We start from the raw sequence: 21,028 nt of genomic DNA, 5'->3' as shown, positions 1-21,028 counted from the left end.
ACACACATATAGGTTAAATTATAGTAGTATATTACAGAATATTTATACAAATACGATTGAATATGGGTAAACGTGCAAAACAAAATTGCTCAGCACAGAGATAGTGAACATCATATGAAATTTCTTTAAGATTCATTCAGCCGTGTAATGTTGAAAACATATCAAACAATACAAACAAATAGACAAATTCACTTCCGTTTTTATAACAGTTTCCAGTACATATTTTTGTGATATAAAATTTGTAATATAATAATATTACTAGTGCTAAAATTTATACGAATAGAAACTGTTTCATTTCTGGTAGACCAAGAAACTTGGTCTACTTGATCGACTATATAGTTACGTGGTATATTATTTATTTACATATTTATGGTTCCCCGGTAAAAAGTAGAGTAGAGTAGGGTTAGTGCAGACGACCAGAGTGCAATCACTTAATCACTCACTCTTTCTGGTTAATACGATTTTATGTCATAGATAAATGTGATTTAATAAATTGTGAATCAATATTTTTAACACATATGAGACCGTTCAAGTATCAAGTAAGCACTAGTTACTTTGCTTATTTTGGATGACATGGGGGTAGCGGAGACTAGATGATGATACGTCATCACTAGTTATTTACTTTTTACACGAATGGCAACCCTCACATTGTCTTTGCTAAAAAAACAATACATTAATTTAAAAATGTTTACGTAAGCACGGGGGGAGGGGGTAAGAACTTTGCTTACTTTTGCTGACTAGGAGGGTGGGGGGTAAATAATTGTAATAAATCTGCTTACGTAATACTTGAACGGCCCCTTTGCTCGTAAAGTGAATCTAATTGTATCCTTTAGCCTGATAATATATGACAATATTGTCTTCTAGATGGAATTACGTCGTCTTCTACATCATTTTTAAATCATAAATTTATCTTATTAATAAATCTAAGCAAGTAACTTTGAGTACTTAATAATAATAAATTATGGTTTTGTTCCTATCAGCCAGCGGCATTCAATTGTTACAATTAATAATAATAATAATCTCAAGACAATTCACACAGCGCCATCTAGACCCAAGTTAAGCTAGCTAAAGCTTGAGTTTTGGGTACTAGACAACTGATACAAATACATAGATATTTTTTTTCGTAAATACATACATATTATACATAGAAAACACCCAGACCGACACAAACAATCATACTCATGAATACAAAAGTTTGTGCCGTTGGAGGAATCGAACCCGCTACCATCGGACGTAAAGCGGTGTGCTAAACCACTAGACCACCGAGGTCGTCAAATTAAAAAAGAAATCAACCGTTGATCACACCGCGTAATCTGATCGGCACTCCGCGCTCCATCATACGTGTATCGTAAAGATTATGACTGCTGATATACAGTCGGTTAGCCGTCACAGGTTTGCTGATATACAGTCGGTTAGCTGTCAGGTTGCCAGAATACATTCAACATTTGCTACTATTAATTACTTGCTCTCATTGACGATGGCGGTAATTATGAAAACGGACTTTATGATATTAGCAAAGTCAATTTATACTTTGGTAGTGTGCACTAAACCTCAGTAATACACTTTGTACATAACTTTAATTTTAACTACCTACTAATGACTACAACGTAAATGCTTTTACATAATATACTAGAAATGTTATGCAATTTGAGGGCACGGTAGCGTAATCATATATCGTATTAAATTTAACACGTTAATAGCCATGTCAGTCATATGTGTCTGACGCTAAGAAGTTCTACACGACCCATGTTAGATATATATGTCTGACATACGCGATTTGGTAGAAGGCGCTGTGTTCATAACAACAGGTTAATACTTGTTGTATCTTGTTTGGATGCGTCAGACATAAGACTGACACGGTTTGTCGAGAAAAAAAGTTTTAATATAGGGCCATATCAGTTATATATGTGACATAAAAAATAGTGTTTTTCAGGAAATTTTAGCAAAAACAAAAATTCTGTGATACATTAAGTTTCCTTGATACATTTTTAACTAACTTATCTAATAAAGTTACTATGGTCCATGTGAAAAATTTTCTGATATTATCGTGTTAAAGAGAATGATTTAAATTCAGTATAAGAAAGATGTTTCTAAACTTTTTGACATAAATTTTGTCAGAATTTGTGATGTAGTGACTCGACTCATGATGTCCAATCATGGTTTGCTAATGTGCTGTATTTGGTATCTAAAATTGAACGCAAAGATTTATAAATAATTGCGACATCCATGCAATCTTTAGATAGTGTAAAATGAAGTCGCTACCGCTTTTTGTTCACTTAGATCTTTTAAACCAGGGAGGTTAGGAAGCTCCGTAACCGTAACCGAATCCGAAATAAAAGTTTCGGATAATATCGGATAGGGGCGGAGCCTAACAGAGACACGACATGTAACCATTTTATTAGCTATCTGTATTTTACTTTTGACGTTCCTTAAAAAATTAATATCCGTAACCGAAATTATCCGAAATAATTTCATATCCGCATCCGTATCCGAAATTTCATATCCATAACATCCCTGTTTTAAACTACGCAACGGATTTTAATCCAGTTTAACATGTATTCCCATTACCAGAAGGTTTACATGTACTCCCATGCGAAGACGCTAGTAAAGTGTAAGACAAATTCTACATTAAACTACGATATAAAGGCACTTAAATCGGGGCTACTTGTTTATTTGTAACTTAAGTAACTTTGTACAAGATTACGAGCTAGGAATACTGGTGAGTAGTTAAGTACCTCGTCTATTTACATGAGTATTGCGTCCCCAGTGAATAACCTAACTTATATTTAACTTAATTCTACTTTATACATTAGCCTCTATTTTTGCCTCAAGATACTTAGTCTATGATATCTCTAATAAGTGTAAGGATGCAGTGAATTCCCAGCAAATTTTATCTTTATGATCTTTATGATCTCTGGAATTATTGCCGTGACCTTTAAGAAATTAATACAGTTAAGTCTTCGATAAATAGAATAACAAATTCGCTGTTTTGGTCTTCTATACATGGAAATAAATTGTATGTCATTTTGAGAATTTCTTCCGAAAAGTTTGTACGTAACTGCAGATAGTTTTATAGCCTCTGTCACATTGTACTGAGGTAGGTCGTTAATATAGATACATTAGATTAGACAGTCTAAATTGCGCATAGACAAGAAAAGAACTACGATTCTAAGAGCGTATCTTCATTGATCAATACAGAGCATATGGACTGCTCTCTGGTGGGATAACGTCTAGGAAAATTAGACGAGTGTATCGAGTCTAGTCGAAGTCTATGGTCATGCGTGAATCGGCCATGCGTTCACGTCTCTAAAAGATTGTGACTTCTCTACGTCAGTCTTTAATAGTTCTTTTAGATAATCGACGTTGTGCAATAATTTCTAGCCCAGCTAAATATTTTGGAAATTATTCCTATACAACATTTTTTGAAATTTCTTGATGTTTCTTAGATCAATTACGTCATGATTTAGATGAGTTAAGTCCCTTTTAGGGTCTGATGTCTTGAGTACAAGACGTCTTAAGTAGCAGCCTGGGATATAGATCGTGTAGCATCAAAAAATAGTGCCATCTGATCTTTTAAACTAGTCCAGACTTGTCTAAACACATGGTCTGGTCTAATTTTGTCATCATTAACAGTAGCAGATTTAACTGGTTATGTCTGTTAAATGGTTAAATATATGGAGAAACTTATAGATCTTGGATTTTCTCGATGATTCGATAGGGTCATGTAGCCGTCTTGCCGACTATAGTTATGATGTATGGTCACTGCTGCACCGGGCACGAGTCTAGAAGTACATTGTGCAGGGTCTCCATCTCGGTCCAGTCGCGCTTCTGTCCGCCGACCGTCACCTCCCGCATGCAGCCTTTGAAGTTCTCTCGCGTATTGTCACCAGTGTCGCCATCTGCAATTGTTTAAATTTGAATTAATTGGATTAACTTACCAACAAGAATTTTATACCTTACACTAGGTTACGTTCTGTTTTATTAATTTTGGCGTCAAGCATCTGCTTGAAGCTTTTGCGAGACCAAGGGAGAGCGACATGAGAGGGAGAAAGAGAGAGAGAGAGAGAGAGAGTACCGGGCAGGCCGGCGAGGTGCAGCGGCGCGCGCGGCGTGGGGCGCGGCCGGTCGGCGAGCAGCGCGCGGCGCGCCGCCCGCAGCGCCGGCCCGCGGTCGGGGGCGAGAGAGAGAGAGAGAGAGAGAGAGAGAGAGAGAGTACCGGGCAGGCCGGCGAGGGGCAGCGGCGCGCGCGGCGTGGGGCGCGGCCGGTCGGCGAGCAGCGCGCGGCGCGCGGCCCGCAGCGCCGGCCCGCAGTCGGGGGCGAGAGAGAGAGAGAGAGAGAGAGAGAGAGAGAGAGAGAGAGAGAGAGAGAGAGAGAGAGAGAGAGAGAGAGAGAGAGAGAGAGAGAGAGAGAGTACCGGGCAGGCCGGCGAGGGGCCGCGGGGCGCGCGGGGTGGGGGGCGGGCGGGCGGCGCGCCGCGCGCGGCGCGCGGCCCGCAGCGCCGGCCCGCGGTCGGTGGCGAGAGAGAGAGAGAGAGAGAGAGAGAGTACCGGGCAGGCCGGCGAGGTGTAGCGGCGCGCGCGGCGAGGGGCGCGGCCGGTCGGCGAGCAGCGCGCGGCGCGCGGCCCGCAGCGCCGGCCCGCGGTCGGTGGCGAGAGAGAGAGAGAGAGAGAGAGAGAGAGTACCGGGCAGGCCGGCGCGGTGTAGCGGCGCGCGCGCGCGCGGGGCGCGGCCGGTCGGCGAGAGAGAGAGAGAGAGAGAGAGAGAGTACAGCGCGCGCGCGCGCGGCCGCGGCGCGCGCGGCCCGCGGTCGGTGGCGAGAGAGAGAGAGAGAGAGAGAGAGAGAGAGAGAGTACCGGGCAGGAGAGAGAGAGAGAGAGAGAGAGAGTACAGCGCGCGCGCGCGCGCGGCGTGGGGCGCGGCCGGTCGGCGAGCAGCGCGCGGCGCGCGGCCCGCAGCGCCGGCCCGCAGTCGGGGGCGAGAGAGAGAGAGAGAGAGAGAGAGAGAGTACCGGGCAGGCCGGCGAGGTGCAGCGGCGCGCGCGGCGTGGAGCGCGGCCGGTCGGCGAGCAGCGCGCGGCGCGCGGCCCGCAGCGCCGGCCCGCAGTCGGGGGCGAGAGAGAGAGAGAGAGAGAGAGAGAGTACCGGGCAGGCCGGCGAGGTGCAGCGGCGCGCGCGGCGTGGGGCGCGGCCGCGTCGGCGAGCAGCGCGCGGCGCGCGGCCGCGCGCGCGGGGGCGCGGCCAGCGCCGGCCCGCGGTCGGGGGCGAGAGAGAGAGAGAGAGAGAGAGAGAGAGAGAGAGAGTACCGGGCAGGCCGGCGAGGTGCAGCGGCGCGCGCGGCGTGGGGCGCGGCCGGTCGGCGAGCAGCGCGCGGCGCGCCGCCCGCAGCGCCGGCCCGCGGTCGGGGGCGAGAGAGAGAGAGAGAGAGAGAGAGAGTACCGGGCAGGCCGGCGAGGTGCAGCGGCGCGCGCGGCGTGGGTGCCGGCCGGTCGGCGAGCAGCGCGCGGCGCGCCGCCCGCAGCGCCGGCCCGCGGTCGGGGGCGAGAGAGAGAGAGAGAGAGAGAGAGAGAGAGAGAGAGAGAGAGAGAGAGAGAGTCACGGGCTGGCCGGCGTGGTGCAGCGGCGCGCGCGGCGTGGGGCGCGGCCGGTCGGCGAGCAGCGCGCGGCGCGCGGCCCGCAGCGCCGGCCCGCGGTCGGGGGCGAGAGAGAGAGAGAGAGAGAGAGAGTACCGGGCAGGCCGGCGAGGTGCAGCGGCGCGCGCGGCGTGGGGCGCGGCCGGTCGGCGAGCAGCGCGCGGCGCGCGGCCCGCAGCGCCGGCCCGCGGTCGGTGGCGAGAGAGAGAGAGAGAGAGAGAGAGAGTACCGGGCAGGCCGGCGAGGTGCAGCGGCGCGCGCGGCGTGGGGCGCGGCCGGTCGGCGAGCAGCGCGCGGCGCGCGGCCCGCAGCGCCGGCCCGCGGTCGGGGGCGAGAGAGAGAGAGAGAGAGAGAGAGAGTACCGAGAGAGGTGCGCGCGCAGGCCGGCGAGGTGCAGCGGCGCGCGCGCGCGGTCGTGGAGAGAGAGAGAGAGAGAGAGAGAGAGTACCGGGCGGCCGGTCGGCGGCGCGCGCGCGCGCGGCGCCGCGCGCCGGCCCGCGGTCGGCGGCGAGAGAGAGAGAGAGAGAGAGAGAGAGAGAGAGAGTACCGGGCAGGCCGGCGAGGTGCAGCGGCGCGCGCGGCGTGGGGCGCGGCCGGTCGGCGAGCAGCGCGCGGCGCGCGGCCCGCAGCGCCGGCCCGCGGTCGGGGGCGAGAGAGAGAGAGAGAGAGAGAGAGAGAGTACCGGGCAGGCCGGCGAGGTGCAGCGGCGCGCGCGGCGTGGGGCGCGGCCGGTCAGCGAGCAGCGCGCGGCGCGCGGCCCGCAGCGCCGGCCCGCGGTCGGTGGCGAGCCACAGCGCGCCGCCGGACGCGCGCGCCTCCGCCTCGTGCCACGCGCCGTCACACATCGCGCCGCCCCACTCCACCACCTCCTCGCCGCGAGACAGCACCACCTACGCACCACCCAACAATGTTACTGCTAAACAATTTACTTTTTACATGATTCGAAGAAGCTCCAGGACCAATTAAAATTGGTCCTTCGAGCTTCGCTTCCACGATGCGCTGAGCACTAAAAAGAGTTTAGAAAATTGCTTAACTAACACATCTGTATTAGTTAAGCAATTTTCTATAAAATAGACATGGAACATAAAATATTCTTCTTTCTTGAAGTAATAAATATATCTCAATTTTACATACAACAGTAATTGATATTGTATTGATACTCACAACGCCGTCTTTCAGCTCGAGTATGAGATCGTCGACTGCAAACAGTACTCCGTTTGGCTCGGACGTGCGAAATTGTAGACGTATTTCAAGCACTTCACCCTCGTCCCATAATGTATGCGATGATGACCACGTTGCGTACGCATCACCTGTGCGTTAGAAGTATTTTGTTATCACAAAAAATACTTATCTTTTTTCTAAATAAAGCTGCTGATATACAGTCGGTTAATCGTCAGGTTGTCCGAATAAATATGAAAATATTCTTACGACAATCCGCACAGCGTCGAAAAGTTCCAAGCCAAGTAGAGCTTGTATTTTGGATATTAGACACTTAAATACATTTTTTTAATACATACATAATATATAGGGGGCGAGTGCAGATGACACTCCAAACGCGCAGGACCTACAGAGCGGCTAATGGCCACCTTGCCTAACGGATACGATTATAGTTTGAGGGCACCGCTAGAGGTTCGAATTTCGGCTCATGCCGTCATAATTTCGATCTCCGTTTGAATTGGACGGAGGACCGATCAGGAGAGATCGTTCGTAGCTCGGGTCATGCCGTCGTAATTTCGATCACCGTTTGAATTGGACCGATCGGGAGAGATCGGCTATGTAGGTATACAATTTTGTGTGCGATATATAAACGCGAAAGTTTGTTACTCTTTCACGCACTTTACACTAATATAGCTGTTGGAAACTGTTTATAAATCTTTTTTTATAAATATTGTTTATATCTTTTATAAACACTATATTGTTTTACATGTGATATAAGTCATTACAATATTCTGCTATACTGGTGCCGTTTTCTTTGCTCGTCGTCTTGATTTAAACCATAATCATTTCATTTGAGGACCTCGGTGGTCTAGCTGTCTAGCACATTGCTTTACGTCCAATGGTCGCGGGTTCGATTCCTCGCACGGCACAAACATTTGTATTCATGAGTATGATCATTTGTATCGGTCTGGGTGTTTTCGATGTATATTATGTATGTATTTACGAAAAAAAATATGTGTATTTGTATCAGTTATCTAGTACCCATAACACAAGCTGGGTCTAGATGGCACTGTGTGAATTGTCCTGAGATTACTATTATATTATTTCATAATAATTTCTTGATTGAATAATAACCTTATATGTTATTATGATGTATAAGCTATTGCAAAGGAAGGAGTCCTTCACAATAGCTTATACATAGGCTACAACTTTGAGGGTGAAGCCGCGGGTACAGCTAGTAATAAAGAAATAACCTGCGAAGTATGCGGCGCGCTCGACGCGCGGGAAGCACTGTCCGACGGCGTGCAGCGCGGCCTCGCGCGCCACGTCCAGCGCGTGCCCGCGCACGCGCACGCGCCGCACGCACCCCACCAGCCGCGCCCAGCGCCGCACCTGCACCGTGTACACCGTGCGAACTTTACACTCACCGCTCACTACTGTGAGATAAATCAACTCTATGTACTAGTAAAAGTGTGTATTATAATAAAATAACAACTATACAGCATTAATTTAACTATGTCTCTAATACTTTAGCATTTTAAAATACAACCAGCACATCCTGTGCTCGAAGATCGAATGTCGCGGCTTACAAAAACCCTCCCTTTTATACAGAGAAGATATGAGTGGGTTATACGCGAATAGTTTAACGAGACCGAGTAGGTAATAATGAAACTACCTTCTTTTAATATTTTTAAAATATCAGATTTTTCGTCAATATTGATGTGAACTCTAACACTAGTAACATTTATTATTAAGGGTTAAATTAACACTTAATTATTATCGTAAACCAGTGTTAATATATGTTTATACATTTATAAAATATGCTAAGCCACTAATAAACAATTGTAATTATAATTAAATACTTTCAGCTGACTAGTATCGCACGACGTTACAGCCAATAAGTAGTCATGTTTAACCATTTTTTTCTGTTCACTATTTCGCGCTATAACTTTATAATTATGTGTTTGCTTCATAATCAGAAGTTTGTCATTTTGTAATGATAACAATTATTACAATTACGTTAAGCGTTTTGAGTACGTACGATTGAAGAACACAGGAATGCGCAAGCGACTTGCGTGATGTTTCTTGTTCTCTTTATTTACATTTCCATGCACATTCTTTCCTGCGTGAAAGCCGATACGCATGTGATAAAGCGTACGTGTAAAGGCAGCTGAATGAAATGATTATGTTTCTGTATACTTGGTGGTTAAGTAACCCGTCCTAAGCTCTTAAGTCAGTTTCCCGGAAATTGTTGCCCCCGGAATTGATGTCAGGACAAAGAGGCCCCGAGGCCCCGACCTTCGCCTCCTAGAAAGGGACAGATGACAAGTGTCAACAAGTCACATGGTTCCCCGTGGAATGTTGCCCCCGGAGTTGATGTCGTGACAAAGGGGCCTCGAGGTCCCGACCTTCACTCCCATAAAAGGGTGTGATTGATCTCTGTCAGTCAGTCACTTGATTGTGGTGGTGGTACTGACCGCAGCAGGCAGGTGTGGTAGAGCAGGTGGCGGCGGTAGGCCACCGAGGTGCAGGCGGCGCGCGTGTGCCGCGGAGGCTGCGCCCCCGGCAGTCTCCCCCTCGCTCCACAGCGTCACGCGGTTCCGACTCGCTCGTACAGATACCTGCCACGGAAGATTGCGGGCATTACTGATGGTCTTGGTTGTCTAGCGGTCTAGCACACCGCACGATCGCGGGTTCAATTCCTCGCTTACTATGGCAATGTTTTTTTATTTTCCTAATTTATTTAGTTTCATGCATCACTTACTTTATATATTTTTTGTTATTACCAAAGGTTGTCTGAAATATTTAAAATTTTGCCGTAAATTGTACGTCAGTTCAAAGTTACATCGCCCATACAATCCCGACATGTCAGAAACGCAAATTTTGATCGGCCGGACTGTAGTTTTATTTTTAAAATAATTCTGCTCTTGTCTATATATTGTTGGTGCAATAAAGTGTTATAAATAGAAATAAAATAGAGCAAATTATTATAGCATATAAGATACATTGAAAACTAAACTAACAGTTCTCCAGGTGCCGTCGGCAACGAACGCGGCGAGTGAAAACTCGCGCCGCTTGCGTCCGCGCACTATCAACACCAGCTTGCCCTCGCGCACTAACAACACCGTGTAATGCTTCGGCTTCGTTTTCGAACCCTGTTGATTTTAATGTTAAAATCAATATCTATACTTACAAAGAGGGAGGAAATCGAAATGTGCCTAAGGTGAACTTCTTACTTAGTAGAAAAAAATACTTATGAAGAGAGGGGGGAAAGGGGGTCGGATGGACTGATGAGTCCATTGCTAGCAATATACCATATCATAATTACCTCGCGGTTCCTTTTGGATATCATCGTGATAAATTCTTGGTGAATTTGTCATGATGGGCCAACTGACCTAACTTCATGCTGAAGGTAAAATACCTTTTTTTTATATAACACAGGGGACAAACGAGCATACGGCTCACCTGATGGTAAGTGATTACCGCCGCTCATGAGCACCCGCAACACCAGGGGAATTGCAAGTACGTTGTCGGCCTTTTAAAAAGGAATAAGCTCTTTTCTTGAAGGTTTCAATATCGTATGGGTTCGGAAATACCATTGCTGGAAGGTGATTCCATAATGTGGTTGTGCGAGGCAAAAAGTTTCTAGAAAACCGCACTGTGGAAGACCGCCATTCATCCAGATCCGTTAGCACAGGTGGATACACCATAGAATATTTGTGGTCTCACACACGCTGACAGTAGTGTAATTAAACAAAATAATACAAATCCCTGGGGGGAAGGGGATTGTTAGTAATGTGGATTGATAACCCTAGCAATGTACCTTGTCAGGTTGACCTCCACGCGGTTCCCCCTGGAAACCATCGTGTTAAATTCCTGGTGAATTTGTCACGATGGGCTAACTGACCTGACCTCATGCTCATCTTATCATCCTCCACTGGTGCTCCGCCAGCGTAAACCGTTAGCGCAGGCGGGTGCACCATTCCATTATCATCCACAAAAATAAATACAAATCCCTTAATTAAGGGAACATAATTCTTGAAATCTGTATGTAAATAATTAAAGCAGAACTTTTTTTTAAAAAATTTGAATGAAAAAGCGGAATAATGGCGAATAATTTATAATTCACCGACATTTCTAATCGATGCACTACATAACAACATCACAATATGGGAGGAAGGGAGATTAATAAGACGGTAATATTCTGTTATACCGTGTATTTTTATTTATAAACCTCGAACAAAAACTATAGCGCATGCGCAGCTTACCGGCGCTAGCAGCAGCACGCCGTCCGGGGCGAACGTGCGGAACTGCAGCGAGACGGCCAGCTGGCCGCCGCCGCGCGCGCCCAGCCGCAGCGTGGCGTGGCTGCCGGCAGCGTCGCCGAACTTCAGCGCGCCCGCCTCCACCGTGTACGACGCAGACTGCTACAACAACAACAGCACCAGTGTAGTGGCGGCGGACCACTATACACTGTGGTGTGGTGTATAGTGTGGTGTACTGCGTGGTGTGGTGCGGTGTGGTGTGACGTGGTGTAGTGCGGTGTAGTTTGGTGTGGTGTACTGTGGTGAAGTGTGGTGTGGTGTGTTGTGACGTGGTGTAGTGCGGTGTAGTTTGGTGTGGTGTACTGTGGTGAAGTGTGGTGTGGTGTGTTGTGACTTGGTGTAGTTTGGTGTGGTGTACTGTGGTGAAGTGTGGTGTGGTGTGTTGTGACGTGGTGTAGTGCGGTGTAGTTTGGTGTGGTGTACTGTGGTGAAGTGTGGTGTGGTGTGTTGTGACGTGGTATAGTGCGGTTTAGTTTGGTGTGGTGTACTGTGGTGAAGTGTGGAGTGGTGTGTTGTGACGTGGTGTAGTGCGGTGTATTTTGGTGTGGTGTACTGTGGTGAAGTGTGGTGTGGTGTGTTGTGACGTGGTGTAGTGCGGTGTAGTTTGGTGTGGTGTACTGTGGTGAAGTGTGGTGTGGTGTGTTGTGACGTGATGTAGTGCGGTGTAGTTTGGTGTGGTGTACTGTGGTGAAGTGTGGTGTGGTGTACTGTGGTGAAGTGTGGTGTGGTGTACTGTGGTGAAGTGTGGTGTGGTGTACTGTGGTGAAGTGTGGTGTGGTGTACTGTGGTGAAGTGTGGTGTGGTGTACTGTGGTAAGTGTGGTGTGGTGTACTGTGGTGAAGTGTGGTGTGGTGTACTGTGGTGAAATGTGGTGTGGTGTACTGTGGTGGAGTGTGGTATGATGTGGTCGTACCTGGGAGCAGCCGGCGGCGGGCGGCGGCCGCTGCAGCGCCCGGGGCGGCACCCGCGGCTCCGCACGTGGCTCGGGCTCCGCACGGCCCAGAGCTGCGCCCACACTTCGCACGTTGTCCTCCAGTCCTATCAACCTGAATTACATAAGTAGTTAGTCATTGTATGAATTATATTTAATTATATTAAACAAATCATTACATTAATTCATTTCAAATTACGGAATAAATTATTAGAGAATTTGAATCATTGCAAATTATGAATCGATCATCTATATAAATCTAAGTTTATAAAAGGAGTAACAGAGTAACAGAGGCTGTCCTTTATTATAATAAAGATTCAAGATGCAAGATTTTTTATTTGTAAAACGTGCGTGATTGCATAAGTAGATGATATACATACAAGGAATTTGTCCGACATGTTTAACCTGGATGGCATACAATATATTTAAATGCTACAATAAAATATTAAATTTAAATGTTAAACAATAATAAAAAAGAATGATGTCATAATAATACAAAAACTACAACTTAAGTATATGTACAATAATATAAAACTAATAAAACATTTCGTAAAATTTATCGTCTAAAAAATTCGATATACTATAATAACATTTGTCAATCAACAACCTCTTTAATTTATTTCTAAATACATTATTGGGAAGGCTCTTCAAGTATTTAGGTAACTTATTATATATTTTAGGTCCCATAAATAATATACTGTCATGCATAAGCTTTGTCGTAGATATTTTAATACATAATTTATCAATGTCACGTCTATTGCGATTTACAATTTCAGAAAGTCGTGGAAATAAGTGCTTGTTTATTTTAACAAATACGCATAAAATAATAAAGATCCCTACATTATGTAACTATACTGAAATTGGCAATAAATGGATTTATTATTATTATCATTTACAATGATCTCTACAGTACTAGTAATCCGCACAAACCCTGTATCTACTGGTCGTTAAACATACATAAAAAGTACTCACTGTCCATCGACGATGACGTCAGCAATGGTCCCCGTGAACCCAACAGTGAGGTCCTTGGACATACTTCTGGCGGTCTCTTTATCGACGCCACCTATGAAGAAACCGTCGTCACGAGCAGGGAATGCTGAACCCGAGAAAGGACCATGTGCCAGCCTCGCATCGTCCACCCAGAGTTCTAGCTGGAAAAAGTACCAAAAGCTGATTAAAAATTTTAACTCTCAATGTTGGAAGTTATATGAATTTGGAGCAAATGTTTGACAAACCAGAGCCAACAAAATTAGGATAAATTTTTTAAATTACCGCTTGCACATCATCTTTATATACTACTACTAGCTGTCCCGGCAAACGTTTTGCCATATAAATTAATAGCGCTATAAAAAATTAGGGGTTGATGATAGAAGGGTGAAAATTTAGGATTGTATGTATTTTTGTATGTTGTATCATAAAAAAATAGAAACTAAAAATTTTGTCTAAAATATAAAAAAAAATTTAGAGGTGGGCTACCCCTAACATTTAGGGGGATGAAAAATAGATGTTGGCTGATTCTCAGACCTACTCAATACGTTCACGAAATTTCTGAGAATCGGTCAAGCCGTTTCGGAGGAGTATGGGAACGAAAACTGTGACACGAGAATTTTATATATAAGATTAGCTGCCACGTTCTTTGACGATTAGGAGCGCGAGAAAGCCAGCACGCGCAATCGTGAGTGTTTTTGTGTACATTTAACTATCTTTCTGCTCGCATTTTCGTCCGTGATTACGCATGTTTCAAGTTATTTAATTTTCTTTTACAATTTTATTTCTTACTAACTATTCTCGCGACTTCGTCCGCGTCGAATTTAACTTCATTTTTCTAAAATAAAAGTAGCCTAAGTTACTCCTCATTACATCAGCTACCTGTCAAAAAAAGTCCCGTCAAAATCGGTCCAGCCATTTCAGAGATTAGCCGGAACAAACAGACAGACTTCTTACTAAGAACTAAGAAAAAGAATTCTTCTCTTGTAATGATATTTTTGTGCTTTCTTTCTTTAGTTCTATTTGCGTTATTGGGTTTCTAGATAAATGTCCCCCTCCGATCGATCCTCCGTCCAATTCAAACGGGGATCGATATTACGACGGCCTGAGCCGAGGTTCGAACCCCTAGCGGTGCCCTCAGACTAAAGTCGTATCCGTCAGGCAGGAGTTGGCCTTCATTCCAAAGTCCTTCCGCGGGTTTGGAGTGCCATCTGCACTCGCCCTCTAACATCCGGTGAAGCTGTAAAGGCCAGCTGCGGCCAACAGCATTAGAGTAGTTCGGAAAAAAAAAGATAAATGTGACAAATTGTATACCATCGTCACATTATACATATACATATATATATTTCTCTGGTTTTTTGATGAACCAGACATAGTGGTATACCAATGGTATCATATAATATATACATATATATATATATTTTATTATATGTCAAATACTTATAAATACTAGATAAGAAACACAAAACGTCATTCACCTGTTTGTGTGCGCGTATCAGACGTACAGTATGCAGGCGGCGGTCATCAAACCTTGTACCGTTGGTACGCAGCCGCAGTTCATCTTTACCCGCTGCCGCTATCACTTCTAGTTCACCTGAAAAGGAAGATTTCTATAGATAAGTTATCATCATAGAATAGAATAGAATAGAAAATCATTTATTCAAATAAACTTACATTGAAGCACTTTTGTATAGTCATTTCATTTTTTTAATCTACCGCTCATTCGGAAAGCTGTCTCATCACAATAAGAACGAGCAGGAAACTTGCGTGTTGCTCTTTTAAATAATTTTATTATTACTTTACATTTTTAACTTTAAGTGTGTGAATACAAACCACCAATTAGCACTAATTCAATTAAATACTCAAATAGAAAAAATATTGAATAGAAATAATCTTTATTCAAATAAACTCATTACAAGCACTTTTGAATAGTCATATTTTGATTCTACCACTCATTCGGAATGCAGATTCATCACAAGAAGAATGAGCAAGAAAGTTGTGTGTTGCTCTTTTTAATAGATGTTTTTTTTTATATAAATAATTACAGTATAACAAGTAAGAGGCATGCGATAATCAACATAGATACGCATATATATATATATATATTGTCAGTGCTATAGATTTAAAGTTTTTCTATAAAAACATTATTATCGTTAACGAATTCTTCAATTTTATAGTAAGCTTTTTTGCAAAGGAACTGTTTTATTTGACATTTAAATCTTTTTGTGTGCCAGATTTATAACAGACTCTGGTATTTTATTGTAAAACCTTACGCAATTGCCATAAAACGAATTACATCAAACGACATTTAGGTAAAATAAGTTTGTTATTGTTACGTAAGCTTTTATTAGTGCAATCACTAACTCTTTTGAAACTGCCTATATTCCTTCTGGCATAGATGATATTTTCATAAATGTATTGAGAAGCAACAGTGAGGATATTTGATTCCTTACAACACTAATGACTTAACCCATACCATAAATGGAGCGAATGGCCCTCTTTTGTAAAGTAAATATTGTATTTATATCAGATGCTTTGCTCCATAATAAAATACCATACGACATAATACTATGGAAATAGCTAAAATAGACAAGTTTAGCCGTTGCCACGTCTGTTAATTGTCTAATTCTTTTGCATAAGCGGCAGAACTTACAATTTAGTAATATGAGCACCCCATTGCAACTTGGAATCTAATGTGATACCTAGAAATACAGTATCGTCAACAAAATTAATAGATTTATTGTCCAATACGATTTTTGAATCTACCGGCCTTACATTGGGGAGAGTAAATTTGATACATTTAGTTTTATTTGCATTTAGTAGCATATTATTTGCCGTAAACCATTTTAAAACATAAGAGAGAGAACCGTTTACTTATATCATCAATATGTCGATTGACTTTGAATACTAATGAAGTATCATCAGCAAACAGAACTATGTCAGCTATCTTTTCTACCATATAAGGAAGATCGTTTATGTAAACTAAGAATAAGAAAGGACCTAGAATAGAGCCCTGAGGAACACCCATTTTAATACTAGTTCCCTCGATAATAATTAGAATATACAACCAACTGGTTAAACAATTAATAAGAGCAGACCAGTCCCTACAAGCAGCACCCGTTCACGAGTATGACGGTTGACATATTTGGCATGGTTTACCTTTATTCTATTATTTGTGGTCGGCGCAGTATCATCTCCTTCCATCGATCCCACCAGTTGGCATATCTATAGTTTCTATTTCGATATACTATCATTAAATTGTTATATTTCATCATTAGTAGGAAGCTGGTTTACATATTACTCTGGTCTTTACACGATACGTTCTGTCACGCGCGAGCAAGAGCACGAGAAAGTCAGTGCGTGCAATCACTCATGATTGCATTGAACTATTTTTGTGTTCACTTTTACGTGCATGATTGCGTGTATGTTATTTTCATACATTTGTATTTTACAAAGACACTTTTAAGATTTAAAAATTCAATAATTCTATAATTATGTATTTGCTTCGTAATTATTAATTATAAATCTACCTGAAAAAACTATAAAACACTTCCTTTACTATAAAATTGAAGAATTCGGTAACGACAATAATGTTTTAATAGAAAAATTAAAATCGATAGCACTGACAATATTATCTGATTACAGTAATAATGAGTGCGCAGCGATTTCTATGTTGATTATCGTATGCCTCTTACTGGTTATACTGTAATTATTATAAAAAAAAACATCTATTCAAAAGAGCAACACACAAGTTTCTTGTGGTGAATCTGCATTCCGAATGAGAGGTAGAATGAAAATATGATTATTCAAAAGTGCTTGTAATGAGTTTATTTGAATAAAGATTATTTCTATTTCTATTTCAATTAGATGTCCGACATTTTGCAAATATAATTACTACAAAAAGTGTTGAACGAAGAGAGAACGCGCATGTTTTTTCTCCTTGTCCTTGTCTACATTTACATACACACACTTTCTTGCATAAAAGCAGATTTACGTATGAAAAATCGTACGTGTAAATGCAGCTATAATTATAAATAAAAATAAGGTTTAAAATCGTTTGAAAGGTAAATTGGTGAGTGTAGATGTGAGACGCGATCGTTTGAAAGGTAAACTGGTGATCTAACTGTATGTTTGTATACCGTTACTATAGTGTAGTGTGCACGTACCTTCGACGAGTCGCAGCAGGAGGCGGTGTGTTGGCGCGGGCGCGGCCAGCAGCAGCAGGCCGGCGGGCGCGCGCGCGCGCAGCGACACGCCCAGCGCGCCGCGCCGCCGCCACGCCGCCTGCCGCACCTCCACGAACCCCGCCCCCTCCACCACCACCGCCCGCACCGCCTGCACACACACCACACACACTTACATTCTCATCATTCTTACCACCTTCGATAAGTACGGGCTTCGAGCAAGAGCTTCCTTCTCGAGAACATTGCTGGGGTGAACCGAGGTAAGTTCTACAGCGTTATCTCACTTGGATTCTAGGTATCCGTACCATCATGGGTACCGGTTTCGAGCAAGAGTACCTTGACAATGAGCTGCCTACCCGACTATACTGTTGGGGTGAATAATCATCAGTGCCACACCGTGATCTCACTTCTCATCATCCGTACCATCTTGGGTATGGGCCCCAAGAGCTTCCTACTCGAGAACATTGCTGGGGTGAGCAAAATAAGTTCTACAGCGTTATGTCATTTGGGTTCTAGGTATTCCGTACCATCATGGGAACCGGCCCCGAGCAACAGCTTTCTACTCGAGGATATTGCTGGAGTGAAACAACGTAAGGTCCACGGAGTCATCTCATTTGAATTCTAGTCATCCGTACCATCTTGAGTAACGGCCTTGGATAAAATCTTACTACCAAACTATACTGTTAGAGTGAAGTACCGTTAGTTCCACACCGTCATTTCACATAGATTCTAGTCTTGAGCAAAGCAGACCTTGTAATATGGGTACTGCACAACTGATAGAAATACTCAAATACATTTTCTTTGTACATACATAGAAAAGATTCAAACCAATAGAAACAATCCTGAACACAAATATTAACACTTGCGAGAATTAGAATCCGCAATAATCTGAAATAAAGCGGTGTCCTAAACCGCTAGACCTAGGTCGTTAATCGTTATTATTATTTGATTGACTAAAATTAGGTGAACAAGAAACTGCATGATCCCAAGTGGACAGTTTGGCTGAACATATCAAGTGACAAAGTACTTGCTTTTCCTTCATCCTCTCAGTTTCCACATATTTTTGTACTCCGGTCATCCTTTACATGTCATTCGATATGGATACTCTGAACAAAAATACTGACCGTGGCTCCACACGAGGGCTCGACACCATCCCTGGCGGGGGTGTCCATAAGATCATAGGCCTCCCTGTCGACGGAGACTGCACCAAGACAGCCGCGCAGGGCTGGAACAGTCCCAGGCCGGCGTTCCGGCGGCAGACCGCCCAGCCAGTATGGCGCTCCGGCTAGATCCGGCAGCGCGTCCGGCGTCTGCACCGGTGGAGATGGTGATCCCAGCGTCTCCTCGCCGTTCACGCGCAGGCTGCCTGCCGACCATGCGCTCACGGAATGCCCACGCTTGCGAGCATTCCAGAATACACCCTAACTGCGTATATTTTGACTGCTTTTTGCTTTATATGTTTGAGTTCTTGACCTCAAATGTAGTTCTTTTTATAACATATACATCGACAAGCCTACGATTAATATTCTCATTGCAATTATTTGAGAAGAAAAAATTATACTTTTTTAAGGTTTTAATTTTCTTTTTATTTCATCTAAGTTAAGCAGATTTTAGAACTCTATATTTCAAGTGTATAATATAGAAGAATTTACGTCACATTTCTGTACTCTATAATTTCACTCCTATGCTGAAAACATGAGGTAGGACCGAGATATCTACGAGTACAAATTTTTATAAAGTGATAGCTCGGTAAGACTGATGATAATAAACTACCTCCTCCACCACTTTGGGGACTACTTGGATCCTATAGGGAGGGGAGTCGAGTGAGGTGAGTTGAATGTCAGGGCACGGTACCTTTCTCGAGGTTGTTGGAGGCGAAGACGCGGATGGCCTGCACGTGCGCGGGGCGGCCGTCGCAGTGGCGGCCGGCGGCGGCGATGCGCAGCCGCGCGCCGCCGTACTGCACCGCGAACACCACGCGGCACGCCTCCAGCCGCACGCACACCGACCGGTTCTGTGCACGCACACACACACAATATCATAACAGAATTGGCAGGAACATGTAGCACAAATCTTATAACTGTGACTGACGTATTTTGTTAATTTTTCTAAATGATTAGGACATATAGCCTTGTGCGTGGCTATAGGCACTTGTAGGGTACTACACTGTGAACTTTGTTAATTTTTCAAAATGTTCAGGCCATATACTTTTTTGTCTAGGAAGAGCGTGGTTATCAAAGGAATATCAAGAATCTGTTAAACAAAATTTACTAGGACTTCCGAGTATAGAGGGAAGACATACATAATTATAGAGTTATTGATTATTTATAAATATTAAACATATCTTTGGAAAATAAAACGTGTGGTGAAAAAAATATAACATTTTAAAGAATATGAATAGACTGGAACATACGAGCTATCACGCGCGTAACAGTATTGAAATCAATTACACACTTTTACTTGCGCGCGTTGGTTCTTTCGCGTTAAAACGCGTATTAAGACAAAGAATAATTAAACATATCTTTGGAAAATAAAACGTGTGGTGAAAAAAATATAACATTTTAAAGAATATGAATAGACTGGAACATACGAGCTATCACGCGCGTAACAGTGCACACAAAAAAAAATAGAAAACAATTACACACTTACTTGCGCGCGTTGGTTCTCTCGCGTTAAAACGCGCGCGCTGCTAATCGCGAAAGAATGTGTCATTTAAAGTCAGGTATTATGAAAAGTAGTGTGTACTGACGTTGCCGGCGTCCAGCGCCATGAAGAGCAGCGCGTCGGGGTCGGTGGTGCGGAAGGTGAAGGCGAGGCTGAAGTGGCGGCGGTCGGGCGCGCGCGGCGCCGCCCGCCGCAGCTCCACGTACCCGCCGCCGAACCGCGCCAGCGCCGCGCCACCCGCGCCCCCCGCGCCGCCGCGACCCCCCACCCATCTGTACACGGTTACACTTCTAAAACCTCATATTATATTTGACTTTGTAACTTGAAACTAGGCTTAGTCTGGACTCACCATTAGAGTCGTTTTCATCGTTCCATAAATATGACGTTTAGGTCTAAATAAATGTAAATCAAAAGTAAAAGAACAAAAATACAAAGAGATTATAGAAAGTAATGAAATTTTTAGAATATAGCAAAATAGTAATAAATAAAATAGCAAGTAAAACTATATTGTATTGTACAGTGAGTATACAAATATATAATATAGTAATAATAGAATAGTTAGAGATATAAAATAAATGTAGATAAAAACAACAACCCTGTAATACGTATGCTCTCAGTTAGTTGGTAGTTAGATTAAAGTACATATGATGTAAGAAATATGTGTATAAAATCCAGATTTATAAAAAACCTGGAAATTAATATCTGGGGAAAGTGAAGTAATAGACTAAAATGAAGTAAACAAAAATGTGAAAGTGTTGCATTCACCACGCCATTTGTACTCTCACTACTTCTTTTAAGATACCAGTCCTGAAGATATACAAGTAGGGTAAACACTACAGTGATTGCCCAGTGTATAGATATTGCCACAGTAAGAAGATGATACATTTCCTATTTATAAAGGAGTTAATTCGAATTAAATTCGCCGAATAGCATTAACGATCCTCTAGTAGAACGTTTAATAATAAATTGGCAAAATTTAAAGAAAAACATGGTGTTATGGCATATTTGTTGACGCCAGGTAATCGGAAAAAGTAGGTTTCTTAAAGAATTTCTTAAGGATACACTTTTTGTTTTAATTTCTTGTGTTAACACACACACAATATTAAACATATTGCTATAGAGAATAAGTTAGTAAATGCTTTATAGTGT

The 21,028-nt window shown here is 43.6% G+C and overlaps 1 protein-coding gene across 1 annotated transcript in view; it reads right to left on the bottom strand.

The window, feature by feature from the left end:
* Positions 1-3,281: 3,281 nt before the first annotated feature.
* The window catches only part of LOC131852352 (laminin subunit alpha-1), a 239,529-nt gene continuing 221,782 nt past the window's right edge, over positions 3,282-21,028 (bottom strand). The window contains exons 37-51 of the mRNA XM_059203020.1: positions 19,965-20,151; positions 19,070-19,229; positions 18,340-18,581; positions 17,198-17,366; positions 14,510-14,625; positions 13,017-13,195; positions 12,027-12,159; positions 11,057-11,212; positions 9,812-9,943; positions 9,266-9,409; positions 8,042-8,180; positions 6,795-6,940; positions 5,597-6,520; positions 4,076-4,166; positions 3,282-3,899 (exon numbers count right to left, since the gene is read on the bottom strand). Of these exons, the coding sequence (XP_059059003.1) occupies positions 3,760-3,899; positions 4,076-4,166; positions 5,597-6,520; positions 6,795-6,940; positions 8,042-8,180; positions 9,266-9,409; positions 9,812-9,943; positions 11,057-11,212; positions 12,027-12,159; positions 13,017-13,195; positions 14,510-14,625; positions 17,198-17,366; positions 18,340-18,581; positions 19,070-19,229; positions 19,965-20,151 (3,058 nt within the window). The 3' untranslated portion in view covers positions 3,282-3,759. The remainder of the gene's footprint in view (positions 3,900-4,075; positions 4,167-5,596; positions 6,521-6,794; positions 6,941-8,041; positions 8,181-9,265; positions 9,410-9,811; positions 9,944-11,056; positions 11,213-12,026; positions 12,160-13,016; positions 13,196-14,509; positions 14,626-17,197; positions 17,367-18,339; positions 18,582-19,069; positions 19,230-19,964; positions 20,152-21,028) is intronic.

Source organism: Achroia grisella, unplaced genomic scaffold (genome assembly GCF_030625045.1).
Source record: "Achroia grisella isolate CSIRO2021 unplaced genomic scaffold, CSIRO_AGI_Agris_v1 utg842, whole genome shotgun sequence".
Lineage (NCBI taxonomy): Eukaryota > Metazoa > Arthropoda > Insecta > Lepidoptera > Pyralidae > Achroia > Achroia grisella.
Note: the sequence above shows the minus strand (reverse complement) of the source record. Positions and strands in the feature narration are given on the sequence as shown.